The sequence below is a fragment of the Phalacrocorax carbo genome, chromosome 8 (assembly GCF_963921805.1).
Source record: "Phalacrocorax carbo chromosome 8, bPhaCar2.1, whole genome shotgun sequence".
NCBI classification, from domain to species: domain Eukaryota; kingdom Metazoa; phylum Chordata; class Aves; order Suliformes; family Phalacrocoracidae; genus Phalacrocorax; species Phalacrocorax carbo.
Window position 1 is genome coordinate 35,585,830 of NC_087520.1, and position 22,478 is coordinate 35,608,307.

Genomic DNA, 22,478 nt, shown 5'->3' on the forward strand with positions numbered 1-22,478 from the left:
ACTGCGCGCTCCGTGCGACCCGCCCCAGAAGAGCGGAGAGCCGGCCTAGCACCCGTAGGGCACCGCCCGTGTTTGGAGCGTAACAGAAGCTTTTTGTGTATGTTAGCCTAAGTTAACTGACTCACCTCTAGAAGCTGACGTGGTAAACTACAATTCTTCCTTAAAAAAAAAAAGTTAGTTTTGCAAACATGTTCCATCATTTTAGCCTCCCCCATCCTTTTTTTTTTTTTTTCTTTTAAACCCCCACTTCTAGTGCATTATTTATGTTGAGCATTAAACCTCTACAAAGAGTTTTAAGGACACTTACTTAAATTACTCCACTATTAAGTCAATCAAATTACTGCAATTTAGCCAAAACCAACAGGGAACTCCACAGAAAAGCATAGACTGTTCTACACCAGCACAATCAGCCTGTGAGTACCAGACTCGCAACAAGGTGGTGCTGCACCTGCCCCATCATTCTGCACCTGCAAGAATGAGAGCACTAACAAAAGCCTCCACCTTTTCCCCATCCAAAGCAATGTGACCATCAGAGTTCATTTAGCCATGCAAATGTAACTTATCCTTCATCGGAAAAAACACACGGAGAAGCTTCATTGTATGAAGACTGTAGTGGCAGCAAGGCCCTTTCAGCCACTGCCCACTGAATTTCCAATCTGTGGTTAAAACAAAGTTAAACAAGATCTGGTTTTTTTTAAATCAAGCTTATGTCAAGTTCCTCACTGCTAATAGTTTCTAAAACCTGGATCCTGCTCAGCTGATGAATGCTAGCAGTATAACTAACTGCAACAACCAACCTTTCTTTTTTACTTTCCTCCCCAAATGTTAAGTGCAATTAGAATCATGAAATAATCTCTACATTTAAATTTCCATGCGTAACCAAAGTATGCAAGTTTGCATTCACCACATTTTAAAGGCATGCTAATATATACTTCTATCAGTTCTTCTTGGAAATGAGTATAGGGTCACCAAATGAATCTAATTTTTCACCACACCTGAGGAAAATTCTGTTGCATAATTACACACTTTTACCTGTAGTAAAAAAAACAAACCCAGCAGACCTTCCATTTGTATGAAGAAATACAATTTATTTAAATAATTGCTGATCTGGGTCTTCTTGTACAAAAATAAATTCTTCAAGAGGGGTTTGGTGATTTGTTGGCCAACAGCTTCTCTCACATGTGTACACTATAGCAGTTCCAAATTCCACTGACAGATCTAAAAACAAAGCAATAAAGGTATGTAAAGTAAAGGTATGAAAAATGACATAATCGGGGGCTGTTGCTTATTGCTATACTTCAGTCTTCGCTTATTCAGAAAATATTTTTCATACTCAGTCTCCTATTTACATAGCATTTTCTAATTTGAAAGATTTTAAAGCAAGTGAGACAGAATTTTCAGTGACCTTCTATGTGCCTGCAATCTTATCTGGCAATATTTATTATTTTCCAAGGTCTCATTTAAGAGGTAATGAAGACAAATTACTCCCAAGGTAATGGAATCATCTATATTGCTGTTGAAGTTCACTAGTGAGCAAATGAAGTCGCAATCATAGAGTCTCCATAAACCAGAGTTACATGTTTTGCTTAGTGAAATCTATAACGAAAACAAGATTGGACTCTGCATAAGACAATCCCTGTAGTTAAGCACATCAGTGTGTGTGGTTAGCAAGAAACAATCCAAATTGCAGTTCACTAAACTTCACCAAGACAGCGACCGTTTCTATTATTCATTTAGCTAAGTCAAAGGTCAGCACCTGAATCGCTCTGGAGCATGCTGACCAACGCTGGCATGAGTTGAAATTCAAATATTCTGTTGCTTCCACAGTTACTGCAGGCTGGAATACCTTTGTTAATGTTGGCTGGAGGACATGTTATGAATAAAGGCTGGCCACCCCAAGAGTATCTAGAAGAGGAAAGGAAAAAAGTAATTTAAAAAAAAAAAATCTAAATTTCATATGAAAACTTAAATATCAGCAACAGTGTTCAGGATTTTCTGAAACCTCAGAACTTGCTTGAAGTGAAAAACATTGTTATGAACCAGAATTGCTGGCTAAGCTTCAGATGAGTCATTAGACAAAGAATAGACATGGGGATAGGGAAATACTTGAAAGATTAACACTTGGAAAGCCTTAAGGAAAGATTTAAAGGAGACAAATGCTTTGAACTGACACCTCACCTCCAAAATATGCTGTACCCGACTCATTTAATTAAGCAAACTACACTTTCCTGAAAAATTGAATCCTAACCGGTGGTAGTTAAAGATATTCAACACAGGTCTCAAAACCACTGCAGTTGTGCCACAGAAGTGATGTTTTATTCATAAGAGCTGTCACAGCTCCACAGCTAACAGGGAACCAAGACTGAAGATGGTTTCCACTGAATGCCAAGCAGGGGATTCTGTGCTGTGCCGAGAGCTCAGCAGAGATCTGGCAGCCCAGGAGAAATGGGGGTCTAACAGGCATACTCACAATACCCTCGAAGGGGAAAGGGAGGGCTATGTAAAGATTATAACTAGTGACACTCATAGGGATCAGGGGAGGTGATGTTTTAGAAGAATGGAAAATTCAAAGAGTGTAATACTGCAAACTGGCAGATCCAGTGAAAAAAGTTGTCTGAAAATGTGACTGGCACTCAGCGTTAGTGCATTTTTTGTATAATCTTTGATACATAATTAGTGAAAGTTTCTAATGTTTCTTATCTGTGTGACCAGCCCCTCAAACTTTACCTCCTTGTCAATAAGGTGCCAGTTAGTTCCACCTGGTTCTGGAAACTTGATAAACAAAGGTCCTGTCACTACACTGAGACAGCTTGACCAGACAGGCTGCGTTGGACTCTTCTGGAACAAAGAAGTTGAAAACTAACACTTGGTGTGATCCGTGAAAACCATGTGTTTTATCTGCTACTATGAATGATTTGTGATTTGAAATCTCTGTTACAATTTCATTCAGAGTGAACTCCTTTTTGGGGAAAGTAGCTGCTCTGACGTGGAATCTGGTTTCGTTCTAGGAAAAGCAACAGATTGCCAAGAACTGAAGACTGCAGAGTCCCGAGGGGTAATCACAATAAGCTGCAAAACAACTCAGGCTTTAAAATGAGTTATTTCTTACTTCAGTAAGATCTCATAACTGAGACATAAGCAATTACAATAAGATTACTAAATTTCAGAGGAGCAGATAGCCTTGGAAATCTATTACAACAGCATACCACTCTGTATTATACTTCCACCTTAAAACTGGCTCTTGAAAACCTCTACGCTTGGCTTTCTGCGAGTCTCCAAACACAAGTCTGGATCTGTTCTCATCTTATGTTGAAGGTCTTATGTCGAAGACAGTCTCCCATAGCCAGATCTGGGGTCTCTGATCCTGCTTTGCTTCTTATCTACTTACGCTTTGTATAAAAAAGCCCAACCAGGGACTTAAGTCTGGCTACACAGGCATGGTAACAGCCCTCTTGGCAATATTTTTTTTTAATTAAGAAACAAAAATATAGACCTATTTCCAACGAAAAGGTTTATTTTGATGTACTAATAATCCATGTCTATGCTCTGTATCTCCCCGTTACAACCAGATGATCAACATACCTTAGAATCTGTTCAGGACACACAGATATTCTTTTCATAAATTTATGGAATGTGTGGTCCCTGCTTTTGACTTCACTCTTCTCATATTTTTCATTATCACCTTCACCTGCAAAACTGTAAGAAAACAAGAAAAGAAACAAAATTTCCAGTAAGGTTTTCAGTACAACACACATGCTTTAAATAAACAATGGTTACTATACATTTACATTAAATTATACTAAGTACACTAAAAAAGAAACGAACATAACCCATGTTCAATTAAGAGACAATTCCTGTTAGGGGTTGCAAGTGAACATTTTGGTTCTAGTTCTTCAGTTTCTGGTAGCTTAGAATTACTAACAGTATTTTAAACTACCACATAAGATTCAAATCCACCAGACACCTGCTTATTCCTTTAAAAAAAAAAAAAAAATCACTCCTTTAGCAACTTCTTAGTTTTTCTAGTTCTTAAATTACGATGCTGTCTTTTTAAATTTTGCGTTAAGTATAATTAAAATTCCATGATTCTATAACAGTCAGCAAAACAGGAACACCACTACTAAAAAGCATTCTATGCAGATTCCACAACTGACAGTAGCTTTAGTTTTGAAAAAATTCAATGTTGTCCACAATTCAGGAAAAGTCACTGAACATATTAATATAACCAAAAGAAATGGTCTGGCTGTAAGTGCTCACTGTGATCACCTAAGTTAATACTGAAATAATACTGAATAATACTGAAAATATCTTCAATAACTATGTTCAAAAACTGTTTTTTTCAGACAACCTTTACAAAATAAATCTTTGGGAGTCTTACCGTCACCACAGTCTCTAGTCAAAATCCTTATGAAATTAAACTCTTAGAAATGCAATTGGAATATAAGAAAAACTTTAGCCTTGTAAAGAAAAGAAAAGCCAAATGTCACAATACAAACTCATGCCATTTAGCTAAGATATTGTTTAAACCACATGGCTGGTTTCAGTGATTGACAGTCCACTGCTCTACCTGGAGCCCAAGGACACTCCAACGGCTGGCTCACTCAGAAATAGATGCACCTCTGAATAACTCAAAATTTGACAGGACCTTGCATTGTGCATCACTTGTTTTGTGTATTCTTTTATCATCATTATTACTATTACTAGTAATATTCTTTTCTCTTCCTTCGCTGTCCTATTAAACTGTCTTTATCTCAACCCACGGCTTTTTCTTTCCTTTCCCCCATTCTCTCCCCCATCCCACTGGCTGCAGGGGGGTGTGAATGAGCTCCTGTGTGGTACTTAGTTGCCAACTGGGGTTAAACCATGACAAGGCCCCAGTTTTAAACAAAAACCATTCAGATTTAGTGAGAGTCACATTTAGATTATCAGCCACCATACAGGAAACTACGTAATCCCTTCAATTTCAGCATGAAATCCAGACCTGTTCTCACCTTTCTGACATCAACTGTTCCAAATCAACACCTTCTCTCTGCTGATACTCCTTCAATAGCTTATCTGCATGATCTGTATCAAGAAAACCAGTGCAGTCTTCCTCATCCACCACACTGATGTAGAAGGGCTGGAACACAGGAGCTGAACCAGACGTTGCTGTTACCATTCCCTCGCTGACTGAAGGATGTGTATTCTGGGAACCTGACCCATCCGTAACTTCAGACAAGTGAAGCTGTTGGAACTGGGATGCACACTCCACCTCGCTGGACAAGATGCTGCTCATCACTTCGTTTAAGCCAAGCATTTGCAGGGAGGCACACGAAGGAGATTCTGCTCCATCACAGGCTCCCCAGTCATCTGCTTCATCACACCAATCCTTTGCAGCAAAGTTCAATTCTTGCTTCTGAGAAGAAAAAAGCAAAAAACAAACAAACAGAGAACGTTGTCAAGATCACCTAATACACTTCACCCTAATACATAATAATCACCCTAATACACTTCAAATGCAGTTTCGTAACTGATGAGAAAACTAAAACCCTAACCTAATGCTTAGTGTTATTTTGCCTTTTTTCCTCACGGGGTAGTTACTACTATACCCACATTTCTTTTTCACAGCAGCACAGTTACAGCAAAACAAAAAATCCTCACAAACAAGAACTCATTGGCTTTTTGAATGGCCTTTGTACACCATGTTGCTGTACCTTGGCTGCTGGCACGACCACTGACAGCTAGTTTGGGTACATTTATCTGAAGCATGGTTACTGCACCACAGGAAAGCTCAAAGGGCAGAATATGGGGCAAAATAATAACGACAATAATAATACCATCATTTTGTCAGAGTATAAGATCATTTACCACAGACCAAAATTTCATATTGCAAATGCACCAGCTGAATAGCCACTTTCTGCCTATCATCACTAGTTTGACAGCCATCCTCCTTTTTCAGTCTTAAGCCAAAATTACCTGTATATTAACAGTAATTGAGTCACACTAATTAAAACTGATAAAATTTTAAAAATCTACTTATATTAGAAAATAAAGAAAATGTCTTAAAGCTCCAACCCTAAACAGTACAGCACAATCATTTAGAGTTGAAAAATAATGTTTAGGTAGCTTAAGTAATTAAAGTATTTAACATCAGTTTTGACCATACAGTTGGACTGTGATACCCACTTTAAGACAAAGCTAACATTGATGACAAACAAGAAGTTAATCTTCTAGTAAATAACATGTAGTATTCACAGTGTCAGGAATTCCATGACTTCTCCACGTGACCACATGTATGACTCAAAACTAGCATACACCACTGCTTCTTAGGAAAGGCTATGGTTGCTTAAACAAGCGTATAAAAGCATGAAACTCATCCTACTCAGCTGCATTTTCATTTCAAAACCTCCTCAGTACTGCGCTCCATACGCCACATTGAAACCAATGCCAGAACCCAAGCAGGCAGTTTGTTATACCTGCTTCACGCCGGAATCTCGCGTTTCCTCTCGTGTCTGCAAATACTGGGAGCGCAGCACCTTCCAGCTGTAACAGCCCGTGGAAATACAGACAGACAAGACACGTAAGGGCCAGCCAGCCAGAGCCGAACCGGCATTTATGGGCGGCATCAGTGGAGCCCTGCCCGCGGCCCCCCTCACCTGTGGGGCGCCCACCCCCACCTGCGGGGCGCTCCCCAGAACCCCCTCACCTGCGGGGCGCTCCCCAGCACCCCCTCCCGGCACAGGCGAAGACGTTGGCGATGCGGTGGGCGGGGGCCCCCTCCAGCGGGCAGTACACCTGCACCAGGTGCGCCAGCGCGCCCCCGCACACCCCGCAGCAGGGACAGCCGGGGCGCACAGAGGGCACCCAGTCCTGAAATACCAACAGCACGGGCACGGCTGGGTGCGCTCCCGGGCCTCGGCCGGCCGCCGGCCTGCGCGCCCCCGCCGAGCAGGGCCCCGCCCCACCGCCAGCCCCCCCTCCGCCCCCGGCCCTACCGCGGAGCCGCCCAGCTTGTTGGTGGCCCAGGCGGGGCCCTGCCCGGCGCCCCGGCACGGCCCCAGCATGGCGGCATCACGCAGACCCAGCAGCACCGGCGGCCTGGCCGCCATAGCAGCGCCGTCCCGCCCGCCTCCCTACGGCGGCCGCCGGCGGACACGCCCCGCCGCATCGCTCGGGCCCGCCGGCGGCGGAGAGGCGGCTCCCCGTGGAACTGGGGGTGATCCGACCTCCCGCGAGGCGGGGCGGACGGCGGCACCCCCTTTCCGAGCAAAGCTAGGCCAGCGCTCGGTCGCGGTTGTGCTGGGTTTAAATCCGTCGCCTGCGGCGCTGCCCGCGGGGCGGGGGGCTGCGGCGGCGGGGGGGGTGACGGGCTGCCCTTGGGTGCCTCCCTGCTTCTGTGGGGCGTCACCCGATGTCACAGAACCCCGCGCGAGCGCGCACACCGGCGCTAACTCCAGATAAAGGAGGTCCTGGAAGAGCACCAGTCCCGTGCTCTGCACGAACACTGACATTTCTAATCTTATGTTTTCACCTTAACAGCGCTCGGGTACAAATGACGAGCAAACCCACATGCCTGCTAAGAAGGGCTTGCCAAGTACAAAGCCAATGTCACCTGAATGTTCTGCTTTTACAAAGCTTGGTTTCAAACATTTAGGTGAACGTGGTTGATACTGAAATTCATAAATTTGCCTAATAGACCAATAAAACAAGCAATTAAAACTCAGTGTTACTTCTTAAAGCTCCACTGGGAAGCAAGAGGGGAATTACATGGAGACCTGCTCAGGTCCTACCAGTCAGCAATGCCTGTTCTTTTCTGTATGTGGGAATCACTTGCATAAAGAAAACAAAATTTGAATAATCTGATTGCGAGTTTTCACAGAATCATCTCAAGGTCATTGCTCCATTCCATTCTGGGATAGGTTGTTCTCCTCAGGTACATGCAGCGTCTCCTGGGGCTTGGGAACCAGTCTCAGGGACCCTGAACAGATGGACCCTCTGCAGAGCCTCAACTGCAACCTAATGCCCCCCTGCATCTGGCACTTAGTTCAAGGACATCACAGTACACAGGGGGAATTCTGCTGCAGTGTCTATCCAAGAAAATGAAGGGGGAAACAAAGCAGGGACTAGTGCAGGTCTGAGGCACCAACCCTCACTAGATAAAAGTCAATTAGCACATTAAATTGCCTCTTACTGTGAAAGTCTTTGTGCTCTTTAATGCTCGAATGCTACATTTTTGTCCAATCTTTTTGCAAAAGGAGGATATTTCAGCACCTGCAGAGTAAAAAGAATGTTTTCTGTGAGGTCCTATGCTCCTGAATAGTTAATAAATAAACATATAAATAAAAGGCAATATATGCATCTTACATTTGAAAGCAGAAATCCAAACTGTTACTCCTATTATGTACAGGGCTGCACTGATCCTTTTTTTAGTTAGTAGCAGTGATGGGCTTTTACGGAAAAATATATTGTTCACAACTGCATCAATAAAGAGAATGATGGAGAAAAAAAAGTATCATTTTGTTATTTACATATCGGTTTTGCTTGGAAAGAAAATTCGGTTGTCTTCAGCTGTCACACCCAAGTAACCTGTTTTTAGTTTTAATGTATAATGTCAAAGGTAACTGAGTTTCAGCCTTCGTACTGAGTTCCTCTTATGTAATTTTAGTACCACACAAGAGTTTAATACTTAATGCTCAGGACAGAGTGACTTGTTAACCAGTCTCTAACTCTGTTTTCTTAGGGTTGGATGAGTGGCAGGGTCACAATAAGGTTACATGGTAACATTGCAGAAGAACTGACAAGCCAGCACAGTGATACAGAAAAACTGGTTATGGCAACAGATAAAACAGCTACAAACAAAAGGTCAGTTTTGCAAAAAGAAGAGTTTTCTCAGTGACTGCACTTCCTAGAAACGTTGCTGTATTACTTCCTCCAACATGCAGTCCTACCTTCTTGCACCCTGTATTAAAAAATCAGCCAGCTGCTATGAAGTGCCTTGCTGATGACACAAAGAACTGCACAAAGCTGGCCAGTTCCATTTTTGCAATTTTAACTCTCCTGCCTGGTATTTGTGAGCCTGCCTGCTTCATAGCCGTTCCCAGGGGAAAAAAAAAAAGCATTAATTGTTTACATTCCTGTGCTGAATGGACTTCTACCCTGAAACACAGGAACAGACCACAAGGAGGGCAGGGAATGTTCCTGTTCAGATTCTTCAGGTGCAGTATTATTCTTCAAGTGCACTGCTGTGAAGTCCTGCAAAAGCCAAGCAAGTGTCGTACAATGTTTTTGCTTCAAGTTATCTTAGTCTTAGAGAAGGATTTATTCTGTCTTATAAAACAGAGAACAGCACTAGCTACCATTTTCAGAGTTATGTTTACAATCTCTTTTGCCGTTTGTTCTTTTAAGCGCTGACCCACTGCAGCTGCATCAGGTTTTTCACAGCCAGTGTAGTTGCAAATCTCTGCAATCAGTGTAACAAAAGACAGACAATTTTTTTCTATTAACTATGCTGCTTACTCCTCCATGGGCAGTACTTTCTTTAGCAACTGAGTCACAGTGAACAGTCATCAGCTACACTGTGCTGGGAATGCTAAGGAATTTTTTAGAACTCCCAATTCCTTCCATCACAGCTGAAGACCAGAGTCATGTTTCCTGTAGAAGCTGTGACATAAATAAGTTACAAAAGCATGCACAATACTGATTATTTACAATTTTGAACAAAGCAGTACCATAAATGGGTGCGCAAATGGATTTTTTCATAGGGAGCATCAACGTGTAGAAAGATACAATATTAAAAGGTCAGTAATAATATTGAATATCATTAAAATGCTAACATGTGGAACAATATACATTTACTTTACTTACTTTAGCTTGTTTTTCAGGGTCAGTTATCATGGTCCGTCTACAACTCCACTCTCTGAGTTATCTCTGTGGAACAAATCCTTTGCCAGAGGAGAGGTGACCTGAGAAGCAGGAGTGGCATACAACAAACATACTTGGCCATCAGCTTAGAAAGGCAATTAAGGAAATTATGTATAATTAATACATTTTTAAAAAAGATTAAGTGTTCTATTGTCAGAATGTGAAAACCAGAGCAACAGCAGCATAATATTCTTGATAATATTGATAATATTCTTGCTGAATATTATCAACTAAATACACTGCTAAGGATTTCTTCAAATACAGGTGCACTGTGCATACATTTATATTTAATGTATATGGACTGTTACCTTAAGCCAAACTGGGCATCTGTACCAAATGACCATTAATACTAAAGATACAAAATAAAACGTGGTTTAGAGCATAATGTAGGAATCTGCTACTTAAAGGCAACTGGTATGTTGTCGCCCTAGTATTATCCCTTTCTTAACTGTTTGAAAGCATACCATTCCTTATATTTGGGGTTTTAAAGTAGGCAGATGGACAGAACACTTCTTCTCACACAGTCAGAAACTACTTTGGTGTCATATGTGCCTAATAAAATAACGGGCCTCACTTTTCCACAGCAGTTATACCTATGATTTTGCATTCACAAACACATGGGATTTTTTCTGTCTTGTTCAAGGTAATGATTTTTGTGAACCTACAAGGACAGAAACACTAATTCAACAAACCAGTTACGGACCTAAAGGCTACTTCAGATCAAAACAGGGGAAGAAATAAAATGTCCAGTGTGCTCCGTATGCCACATTAAGAAATACGTCACAGAACTAGCAGTAGGGTTGAATACTGTTTCTGCAATTAGCTCTTACTTAATGATGGCTTTTTACAAGTAATGGTAATGACTAGTATTTTTTGCAAGTTATGGAAAAAATGCACAAAAGATGATAGGCAGGCAGAGGCTCAGTGTAGATCACACTGCTCAAGGTCCACTGATGTGTAAAAGCAAGCCCCCATGAACCCAGAGGTGAGGAGGAAGAAGACGACATCCTCAAGAAATCAACACCTGCAGGCAGGAACGTGGGCTGCCATTGTGTCACTGTGACAGCCCCTCCCAGGAAGACTAGCCATAGACTGTGGGATGCTGGGGGAGGTGAGAGGGTGAGCTCAACACCAGTTAGAGCTGATTTATTGCTGTTTGTTTATTGTTATGAGTAAAGTTCTTATAGATTCTTGGATGCTTATGTTGTGTGTTCCTTTGTGCCTGGCAAGCACATCTTGCTATTCATGGAACTTTGCAAAAAAGCCACTCCACTACTTGTATGCCCTGATCCATTCCAGATATGCCAAAAATGTGGTCACAGCTGCTAGTGCCCCTGAAAGGAGGAAGGCTGGGGGTGCATGCTTTTCAGATCAGCAGGTCTTCCCTTTGTGGGCCCATGGACAATGTTGAGCTAACAACATGCAGTGACCAACATCATACTTTGCTCTCCCCTCTGTCTCAGAGGGTGTCTGTCCTGCCAGCAATACTTCCTCCCTCCAGCCAGTGAATTGTGAATTCTTTGCCAGGAAGGGCTGAAGAACAGTCAGTCACACCACAGAACAGTCTGTGAAAACCCTAGAGCCTTGAGACTCAGGTCCTGCAAAGAAAGCTGGAAAATTCATATCTGAAACCCTTTAGTTTGAAGAAAGAAACTGGGCACATTTCCAGCTTCTTGGGTGTGATTTAACTTCTTGGAATTAGCCTATATCAGTTAAGAAAGAAAAGGAAGTTCCAAAAAAAAATCAAAAGCAACATTTATTTATCACAGTTTACAAAACAATAAAACATGTAGAGATTTTCTGCCCTCATTTGTGATATATCAAGCCCATCTCAGAGGTGTTTTTTGATGGATGCTCTGCTCCCTACAAGCTATTTCTAATTAAAGAAAGTGGAAAGAGGCTGTAAGAATGACAGCTGATCATTCTCTTCTGAACGAAGAGGGGAATAAGCAGATAACATATTCTGACACTTATAGTCTGTATAGATAATTTCTTACAGATTTCAATATATTTTCCAATTTTCCCCATATTCTCCCTTCTCACAGGAGCATTATTCACTTTTCATATCCACTGAGTAGATACCATGGTCTTGGAGCCTGAAAGATTGTGGTTTTTTTCTGCTTGCCTCATTACATAGTGATTTTTAGTCCTACAGACATTCCAAATTTCCCTTGATTCTCTCCTTTCACTGTGATCATGGCAACAGATAACATAATAGTGATTTAGAAGGTGATATTAAACTCTGCATCCTAAGAAACTAATTTTGTTTGACTTTACTTTAGGTTTTAAAAGCAAACTATACCCTCCACAATTCTTATAAATCTGTGTGTTCTCTCCTTTCATTCATCATTTGTTTTGTGAGCTGTGTCCAAAACTCCATTTTGCGTTCTTTCAATTTTTTTGCTGCCTTTTGCAGTAGGCCTATCTCCAGGTATCTTTCATCCAGATCATACTGAGGCCAATGGACCAAGTCTTCTCCGTTGGGATTTCTGGAAATAATATAATGAAAAGTTATCTTTCCATTTGCCAATCAATTGTGTTCTGACTGCTCAGGCTGAGACCATTGCAGAAAACAAACACAAGCTCATATTGTGTGAGTCTAGTACCTGAATACTTGGATGTTATTATGAAAATACTCATCAGTGGAATGGCAAACATTTAATAACTGCCATTACTTTTGGATCTAAAACTCCATTGCAGATGGAGTAAAAGCTCTTGGATTTTTTTTCTTTTTTTGGTCTGCAGGTTCATTTAAAAGTTTTTCTTGCAGTGATTAAGAATAAAAATAATATGCTTCAATATTTATCTTAAATTCTGCCAAATTTGTAGGAACCACCATTTAAGTGTTTCAGCAGCACAGATGAAACTTGAGCTGTAATTAGCATTATAATTCTCACCCATTTCTAGCAAAGTTAGTCCAGTATCTCATAACGGTTCTGCTAAGTTTATTTTCTTCTTCTGTAGCCGACCCTGCAAAGTGAGAGATGAAATGGCAACATTAAAAACTAAATGATCAAAAAAAAATGCAGCTTTGTCAATTCCAAGAGACTGTAATCAGCTTTACTTGTTAGTCTGAGCTATGGGAGCGTCACCTGAGCAAAGCTCTGGGAGAGAACTGCAGATGAATGATTTAATGAAAAGTAGCTACCACTAAAGACAGAAAGTGCTTACGTTGATTTCAGTGTTCTTAAGAGAGAAAGTCTATTCCAAAAGCCCTCCAGTAAGTAAAATTAGTAATAATAATGTTTTAAAAGGAATACTTTAGTAAGCATGGATACATCACCGGCTAAGAATGGCTTTCCAAAGACAAAGGCAATCTCATCTGTATGATCTGCTTTTACAAACTCTGGTACAACACCCGTCGCTGAACTTGGTCGGTGTTGAAATTCATAAAAATAGACTGGGTTGCCAGCATCTAGTGGAAAATATACAGAAGAATGTTAGTTTGAAAGTTGAAAATACCTGCCACCAAAGATGATAAACTTTCATTACAAGCTATTTTGGTAAAATGAAAACACTATCAGTTCTTTGGATAAAAAGTGCAATGCATACTGTCCATAAACACAGCCCAGGATGGAATTCTACATTTCCTCCAATAGGTGCTGAATTAGAGACTTACCTCTATGGTATCTAGCCACTTCAATGGCTGAAAGAACAAAAAAAAGGTCTCCTATTGCATCAAGAAGGCCATCTCGCACCTGAGCACGGTTTCCTGCATTCCCTGTGTATTCATTGAACACTTGATCAACAACTTCAGAAGTAACACCCTGAAATGAACCACAAAAATACGTCTTATAACGATGATGAATATTATAAAGAGTAACAGCACTGAGTGTGCCATCTGCACATCTCTGGCCAAACCCCAAACACTACCTTCTTTCAGAGAAAATCCTCAGCTGTGCCAGTGTGGCTCAGAGCTCAGAATTGGGAGTTACACAGCTACCGATTATAGATGTTCTCAGGGAAGAGAAGTTTGCAAGATCTGAAGATCACACATCTTTAGACAAACATCAGTCAGTGATGCTGATAAATAGATATGGTAGTCTGTTCTCCCTTCTGTGGAAATAGCCCTCATAAGAGAAAAGAAATCCTGTTGGATTTCATAAAATTGATTTGTTGTTGTAGGTGGCCATAATTTACTCTCTCTCAGAACGAGCCTGGGCTCTGCCTTTCCAAGTTCATGATGGATGCCTGTGACACTGAATGATCCATTGCAAGTACTGACCATGTTTATAGTGTCCTTAATTCTTACCTATTAATCTGCATTTTTCTACATTTAGTAGTTTCAGAAGAGCACAAAGGAACCAGAAGGCTAAGAGGTTTGTAAATTACAGGGAAGCAAAAACTCAAGATACCTAAATGAGGTTTCTCATTGCCATTTTAAACATCTCAGGTTATCCTTTTTAAGTCTCCAGCTACTGCTTCAGAATGGTGTGTTCTATAGGTCTTGTGTCATACCTGCTGGTACCATGCGTGTCTTGGATAACCTAGGGTTTCCAAAATGTCATGAGAGATCTATGTTTAGGTACCTGAATCACTCCTGGATTTCCACAGAACTCCTTTTAAAAAAGAGGGGAATTTAGGATAGAAATGTAAAGTCTATTTTCAATATCTAGTGGCAACAGGAATACACCATGTCTGCTGCCCATCGCTGCCCCATGCCAGGAAGCTGTCAAACAGAACAAAGTTTACCCCTCCAGGAGTACAAATATAGACCAGTGAAGAAGCAGCCCTGGATTACTCTGAAAGTCAACTCCTACCTTAAGTGATAATGCTAAGGAGCTCTGTAAAATTTGTCGTGCAACATCTTCATCCAGACCATCTGTATAAGCAGGAAATTTCATTGTCTGCATGACACGGAGAATCATACTTATTAGAAAATCTTATATTAACAAAAAAATATATAAATACCAATGTCGTAAGTGTCTTACCATAGGAAGTACCCATCCAAATTCACAGTTATTTACTCCTATTATATATGGGACTGCATTGATCATTTTTTCAGATAGTAATTGCCTGGGACTCTTTGGAAAAAATACACCATCTACAGATGCACTGATGAACGGGAGAGGCTGGAGGGGAAAAAAGAAACAAAGCTTCATTAATATACAAGTTTTGCTTCTAGAAAAAAAATTCAGATTTTTACTGTAGTTCCAAAGCAAAACAAATTAAGTGCCAAGTGAAAATACAAGAAGTAATCTCTAAATTTTCTCTGACAGATTTTCTGCACTAGGAAGAAGATTCTGTGAATATTAGCATTATATTTTTAATGTTTGTGAAACATAGGTGATGATGTCCAATTTACATCTCTTCTTAGTGCAATCCTATTATGGATGTGTGGAGCAGTAGTGGAAAAACTAACTTCTGTGTTGAAACTCCAAAGGAACATGGAAGCAAGCACTGCGATAAGAAATTTCAAGTCGGACATAATATATTATATTGATTCATTTTTAAGCTCTCCAGGATAAACTGTTATATTTCATACAGCCTTTTCCTTCCCCTAGTAGAACATGACAGCAAAACAGAAGTAGCTCAAAGTCCATGCAGAATGAAAGGGAAGTAACCTGTTCACATTTTTCAGGTGAGGTATAGCATAGCTGCAGTGTTGTCAAATCCTGAAAAGGTCAAGAAAGTCAGATGTTACATTCACTTCAATTTTTCCTAATATTAAAACACACAGATAGCATACTCTATTACGACAGAATCTGAAATGTCATTTAAGTGCAAGAAGTATAATCTCACCTACCATTTTTAGTGTTATCTGTCCTATCTCTTCTTCTGTTTTTTCTTTTAAGCATTCAACTACTGCAGCTGAACTGGATTTTTCACAGCCAGAGGCAGTAGCAATTCTCTGCAATCAATAAAAACAAACACTCACTTTTTCACATACTTCCCATAGAAGGTTCTACATGCCACCAAGCCTGAGAGTCCAGCAGGGGAGGGTCTAAACTTCTGCACACGGATCACTGAAGCTAGACATGTTCCAGCTGCAGAGGTAGAGAATAGGAAGCCCTCATAACCCTTCACGCTGTGGGCGGTGCAGAAGGACAAAACATACTCCTCTGAAATATTTTGAAAGAGAAATAGACCAGGATAGTCATTCTGGTAAATAATATGCTGGGCAGGATGACATAAAGGAGCTAAAGTGATGCACAGTCAGAATACAACCATGTAGATGGTAACAAAGAGCACATTATAGCATCTTTGATGATGTCTTTTTGGTTGGAGTAACAGCTGTCATGAGAGAGACAGAGCTCATTATAATGTTGCCTCTTCTATATCCCAAATTATCAAATCTAGGTTCCTGGAAGTTGTTTCTTGTAGTTGGGAAAAAAAAAGGGTTGAAGTGAGCTCTTCTTTTCAAATATAAACAAATTGAATAGTCTTTTTTATCTGCACACAGCAGGCATCAAACAGGAGGGGAAGAGTACTCAGAATGGTGCCATTTTCCAACCAAAAATCACAGCTGAACTTTTCTTGAAGACAGTACATGTTCTAGTATTCCTTTACATTTCACACTTCTTCCCTGCCTTCTCTTTGCTTCCTTCATCTTTTGCTTTCACTTAGACATATGTGGATATTTGGGTATTTGAAAAGCAAAGCACCATTAAACTTGTATTATTTGCACACAGTAATACTCTCTTTAATGACTGTGGTGGTAGTTTCACAAGAAAAAAATCTGTTTCTACATTTTGGAATAAACAGTTCAAGGTACGCAAAACCATCTGGAAAAATAATTAAAATTACTACAGAATACCTACTTGTGCTTCCTTCTCAGGCTGGTCAGTGAACAAAACCCTGGCTGCAGTACCACTTTCTGAAATGGCCTTATGGAACAAGCCCTTTGCCAGGGGAGATAAGACCTGTAAAAAAGCAAGAACAAGCATTACAAGCATGACAAGCATTATGTTCTGACCACTGACTTAGAATTTCAATATCAGGAATTGCCATTCAAAACATTTTGGAAACAAATGTCAAGACTGTTATTCTGTAGCCTCTAATCGTAGTCCAGCTATGCAAAGGGTTTTGTCAGCACTATCAGTGATAAGCAGTTCATGCCTTTTCCCCTCCCATAGCACCTTGCTTCCAAGGCTTTATGGAACTACACTGCAAGCTAGATATGGACCTAATATAACTGCGTCCAAGATCGTCTGGCTGTGCTGCAGAAGGGGAATAAAGAACTATTGGCCAGAGGGCAGGAGCTTAGGGAACAGGAATTTTCATCACATGAATCACTGAACCCAGGTTTTACTGTGTGATCTGTACCAAATCATGAGAGACTGGAGAAGAAGAACCTCTTAGCCAATGTGCTCAGTGTTGATGTAAAAATTTTACATCATCACTGGGTCACAAAATGCTTGTCTAGTTCAGCTATCACGTCTGTTTGCCTCGGTTACTTAGCACAAGTGACTGTCAAAGCAAATAGGAAATGGGCAATACATCCTCTTAAAGGACATTTCTTACAAGGATAAATTTTGGGGTTTCTGGCACTGCAGAAACACCCCCCCAACCCCCACCCCCACCGTCCCTCACGAATTTAATTTAGTAGATGAGGAATAACATTTTGGGTCTGAACTACAAGATTTGGGTATGAAAAGAACATTATCATCAATCAGAAGCTGTATTGTTATCACATTGTATTATAGACCAAGGTGATGTGTAATTTACTATAAAACCATCCCTTTTCTCTCACTGAGTTTCCATGCGGGTACGAAAAATGAATGTGGGTGGTGTTTTTTTCCCTAAGCAATTAAAATTCAATATTACTCTGAACTTACAAGAGCAGAAACACTGATTCCTCCTGCAGACTCTCCAGCGATAGTGATGGATCCTGGATCTCCTCCAAAATGTATGATATTCTCCTGAATCCACCGAAGAGCTGCTACTTGATCCAAATACCCCCAGTTACCTCGAGCATGCTTATCACCAGTGCTGCAGAGAAAGAACAGATTTGCTTAAATGCTCAGTGCAAGAAAAAAGGCAGAGAAAAATAGCAGAGAAAAATGGCAGAGAAAAATACCATCTGTGATATAAGAAATCAGCTGCCATTCTCTACACAGGGCTTCTCTACACAACTGAAAAATAAATGGCTCAGAAAGAGTTGAGATTAGAGTAGCAGTCAAACAAGAACAGGCTTGGAAGCTGACTTGGGACTTGTAAATTGTTCCCAACTGTTGCATATGTGATTAAGAAACATATAGTTTCTTTGCATAAGCAAGTATTATGTGAATCTCTTCATAAAGGCTTTGCACACATAATTTTGGAAACCCCTTAGCAAAAACTGAGATAAAATATCTTACCTAAAATATCCAACAATACCTAATCTGTACTGAATTGTTACAACCACCACATTGTCAAAGGCTGCTAATGCTGAACCATCATATGATGAAGCTGCTCCAAAAACTAATCCACCTCCATGGATCCATACAAAGACCTGGGAAGACAAAGCCAAAAACAACCCAGCACAGGTAAGAGCTCCCAGTGATAAAAACTAAATATAAACTGAAACGTAATATTTTGTGCTGTTTCAGTCCTGACTCTTTCAGATTACATTTCACAAATGGTAGAAATCTCTTGAATATCACACCTACAGTCTTACAAAATGGCACTGGTTTTATTAAATGCTTACATTATACCAGTGCCCCATGACTTTTCACAGATTATTTAGAGAAAATTAAACATTACCTAGCTAAAAGATCAATAAATTTTTATTTGTAAAATAGGATTTTATGTGTCTTTTAAACCTCAGCAAATATTTATCAGGGCAAAGCATGTAACTTGATCATCATCACAAAACTGCATCTGTAAGTGTGCATATAGTACAGGTTGTAGGTTTGCCGTAAAATATTGTTAGAGGTTTTATTATTATTTTGCTTACAGGCAGCTTCTCCTGTTTTACTGTAGAAATGGGTGTGTACACATTTAGGTATAAGCAATCTTCAGACACCTGGAGAAGAACTTTTTCTTTTCTATTAGTAATAATGTCGGAAAAAAACTGCCCTTGTACTTTATCCTGCAGACACCTGAATAAATGGAAAAATAACAAGCAACAGAAATAACTAAAACCTCAAAGCCATGAAATGTAGCATTTTTGTACTTCTACAATAAAGTGCAACCCAGATCCCAATCTCCAGTACATTTCTAGATTGTTGGCAAGAGAAAACATAAATTTTTTTCACTTTTAATATATTTTCTTCCTTTGACCTGGCATTAACAAGATCTGTAAAAAGGAGCCACAGCCTACAGCAATACACAGTGATGTGCAGATATAATTTTGTGTGTTTGAAAATATTCAGAAATAACCCTGCACATGCATATGGCTATAAATTGCTTCAGTGAAAATGGAAATTAGTTATTTTACATCTTCAGTAGGTTTTTATATTGTAGTGGTAGGTATTTTTTGTTCTGATATTTTATTCCAACATTTCCTCAGCTTCTGTCTGTTTCTGCTCCAAAGCTACGCAATTTATAAATACTGCTAAGTAACGGCCAAATGCTCCCAAAACAGAATATTGCTGGCAAAGTGCTGGTCCATAATACTTCATCACTGATGCCCATTAGATAAGAGTTTTTAATAAAAAGTGCAACTTATAAAGATGTCTTTAGAAATGCGTTCATTACATTCATAACAATTGCAGGTGGTAACGAGATGGCACCAAGAGATTTATGTTTGTGGCTTTTGATTGCCCCATACATCAGTGTCCTGGAACTGCATATAATACAAAATTTTTAAAAATATTTTTAATCTTCTTGTCATTGTCTTACATTGGTGGGTAGGAGGTGGCATCTCTGACACCCTTCCATGGTTCAGGTGACTGGGGTGCAGAAAACCTCCGTGGTCCAACTGGAGGCTTAGCAAAAGGAAGTCCCAAAAAGACATTTACACTCCTCTCAGCTGCATCTACTTTGAATTGGTACCCTCGGACTCTCCCATATTTGGTCCCCACTTCTGGTTGCTCTGCTTTTTGTCCTGGGGGATGTGAGCACAAAATCACATAATTGTCTATTTGTTGGTAACTGCCAGATTTCTAAGAGCTTTAGCTACTTAAATATACACCTTTTGTTTGCTTAAACAGTTCATTTTCATACATAAGGCTTCAACAAACTCTAATCAGTATAGCTGACATTATTTCGGCCTTCATTCTGATTGGTTTGTACATATACGGTCCCTCGGGTATATCATATGTATTGACTTACTATCCACACACATCAGTAATTGCATATAGATCTTAATCCTTTTTGATCCAGGTTGTTAGCTAAAAGTCCAATGGATTGCTTTCGTTAAGAAAAGGTATTTCCTTTTTAAGAAAAGATCTGTGAATACACAAAATATATTCCAGACCCTCGATGGTATGTACAGCCAAAAGAAAAAACCTACAAAATACCTGAAAATAGTCTGGCATATACAAATGCTGTTAACATTTAGGTATGATTCATTTTAAGGTCAGTGTGAAAGTTCTCAATACCAAATTACAAATGTGGTACAGTGGTCTGCTCTGCCTCAGCAGACAAGGTTTTGGGACAGTAATTGGATTTCTCTATTTGTAAAAAGAAAAAAAAAAGAAAAAAAGGCAAATAAGATGAATGACTGAAAACAGATCACAAAAAGAAATTAAGAACTATTTGCTATTCAGATTTAATTTCTATGCAGCAAGGCTGGGTGCCCAGCTCCCTCAGTAAAGCTGGGGTTCCCCTAGGTGAGCAAGCTGCACGCATGCTCTATTTCCTTACAGAAGGCAATAGGTAAAAACCCTTCTGAAGCTTACCAGTAGCTACAAGCACGGTGACCCCGACAGTGAGAATCATGGACAGCAGCGATGTGTCCTTTCCAGTTGCCATTTTGCAAGCTAGTCACATATTTACCGTTGCCTTATATACTCTGTTAAGTACAACTCTTACGCAAGGCAAATACCGATTAGGAAAAGCAATACTTGAGCTGTGAGCCAACCTAGCTGTGGGCAGCCAGAGCAACTGTCCTGCCTATAAGCCACTCCTCCGTGGGGAGTACAGGGCAGCTCAGCTGTAGGTGGGAACAGGGAGACCTCCTGCCTTGCAGAGTGGCCCCACAAGTTTCATACTTGCTCCCTACTGCCCCTTATGAATCTTATTCATAAAACCGCAGGCATCAAGTATCTGCCTTAAGATGCTTTGAAAACAGTCTTTCATGGCACCAGGAGATTCGTCCTGCTGCTGTAACACTATCATCTTTCACAATCAAGTTAGGATTTCCTTACACTACATGGTGAATAGACCAGGAAGGGAACTACACTTTTACTTTATTAAATCTGTTTATTTCATGTTGGTATTAATATCTCAATGTAAGGAACACACAACATAGCTGCAAAGAGCAAAAGCCAAAACAATACTCCTGAAAACGTGCTTTGGCTGGAGTAAAAGTTGAGGGATTTTTATTCTCACAAAAGGATATTTCTTGACAAAAACAAGAAAAATCTTAGCTTTTCCTGCAGGACGGGTACTCCACCTGTTACTCAGTCCTGCATGTTCAGGCGTATTTGCTATCTAACACAGTATATGAGATTTGCAACACTAAAGAGATGATTTCTCAGCTTTTGTAGTGTGGGAACAATATTAAAGGATTTGGGTGGTGACTATACATTTAATGCTTCTGAAAAATCAGGACGCTTTATGGACTTCTGCATGAACTCACATCTATCATTGGAGCACGATATGAAAAAGAGGGAAGAGGTAGCTGAATAAAAACAAAACAGATTTTCTGCCCACGTTAACTAAGAAGTTGTGTTAGTTTTGTGTAAGCTTTGGCATCTGCTTTTTTTTTTTTTTTTTTTTTTGGGCAGGACTCAGTAGATCTTGCCCCAGAAAAGCTGTTTTGCAATTTTATATCACGAGAATTCTGAGTTGTCAGAGACAGCATTTCTAATGATCAATTTCTGATTGCATCTTTGTGTTCAGCTAAGTGGGCTGTAAAGACCATCAGCCATTAAATTATTTCAGCACATATATCATGCACCTAGTAGTCCTGATACTATGGCTGTGCTTGGGTACTTTACTCCAAATCTTCCTAAGCATATCTGCACAGGTGTGATTTACAGCCCTTGTAGGCAAATCCCACTCAACTTTAAACTGGGCTGCTTAGGAAGCAAACTGCTGGCAGGTTGCTTCAGATGTACACATTCAGTGCATGCTGAATATCTTAAGCGTTTGCTCTGTTAATCAGGAGAGTCCTGTCTTCTGTACTGAGCTCTGTGCTGCAGCAGATACACTGTTAACAATGCCCATGCTGTGCTAGTGTGCCTATCAGCTGTTCCTGAGTGTACAGTTAGTGCAGAGCATACACTGGCAAATGGGATAGCACTGTAAAGTTGAGCTTCTAGGAAAATAATGTGGACAATAACTTAATTGCAGATTTTTTATAGCTGTATAGATGTTCTCTGTGAGACTTTTCTTGTTTCTCAAGAGTGAAGTTCATAAAACTGGTCTGGGATTAGTATGCACCTTTATGAATGTGCAGTCTATACTGTACTGATAGATGTAGGCACTGTTGAATGCAGTGAATGGGAACAGGTGCCTGGGTACAAGTGATGGAGCTCAGCATAAGC

At 40.2% G+C, this 22,478-nt stretch overlaps 2 protein-coding genes across 4 annotated transcripts; both read right to left on the reverse strand.

Moving 5' to 3' along the window:
• Positions 1-1,067: 1,067 nt before the first annotated feature.
• Positions 1,068-7,358, reverse strand: PDCD2L (programmed cell death 2 like). Of its 2 annotated transcripts, XM_064459575.1 has the most exons (7): positions 6,975-7,358; positions 6,686-6,849; positions 6,456-6,522; positions 4,992-5,395; positions 3,583-3,696; positions 1,757-1,905; positions 1,068-1,218 (listed from the first exon to the last, which is right to left on the reverse strand). In XM_064459575.1, exons 1-7 carry the CDS (start codon positions 7,086-7,088, stop codon positions 1,088-1,090), a joined length of 1,143 nt encoding a protein of 380 aa, XP_064315645.1. In that variant the 5' UTR covers positions 7,089-7,358; the 3' UTR covers positions 1,068-1,087. The 2 variants fall into 2 exon arrangements, with proteins under 2 accessions (XP_064315645.1, XP_064315646.1); XM_064459576.1 differs by lacking the exon at positions 6,686-6,849 and having other exon boundaries at positions 6,975-7,357.
• Positions 7,359-11,634: 4,276 nt separating this feature from the next.
• Positions 11,635-20,773, reverse strand: LOC104040106 (fatty acyl-CoA hydrolase precursor, medium chain). 2 transcript variants are annotated; one of them, XM_064459574.1, is made up of 14 exons: positions 20,667-20,773; positions 19,666-19,870; positions 18,779-18,923; positions 18,201-18,334; positions 17,679-17,832; positions 16,662-16,763; positions 15,647-15,751; positions 15,465-15,515; positions 14,832-14,972; positions 14,661-14,747; positions 13,520-13,667; positions 13,184-13,315; positions 12,798-12,870; positions 11,635-12,389 (listed from the first exon to the last, which is right to left on the reverse strand). In XM_064459574.1, the coding sequence occupies exons 1-14, from the start codon at positions 20,737-20,739 to the stop codon at positions 12,215-12,217; spliced, it is 1,725 nt and encodes a 574-aa protein (XP_064315644.1). In that variant the 5' UTR covers positions 20,740-20,773; the 3' UTR covers positions 11,635-12,214. The 2 variants fall into 2 exon arrangements, with proteins under 2 accessions (XP_064315644.1, XP_009502392.1); XM_009504097.2 differs by lacking the exon at positions 15,465-15,515.
• Between the last annotated feature and the right edge of the window lie 1,705 nt (positions 20,774-22,478).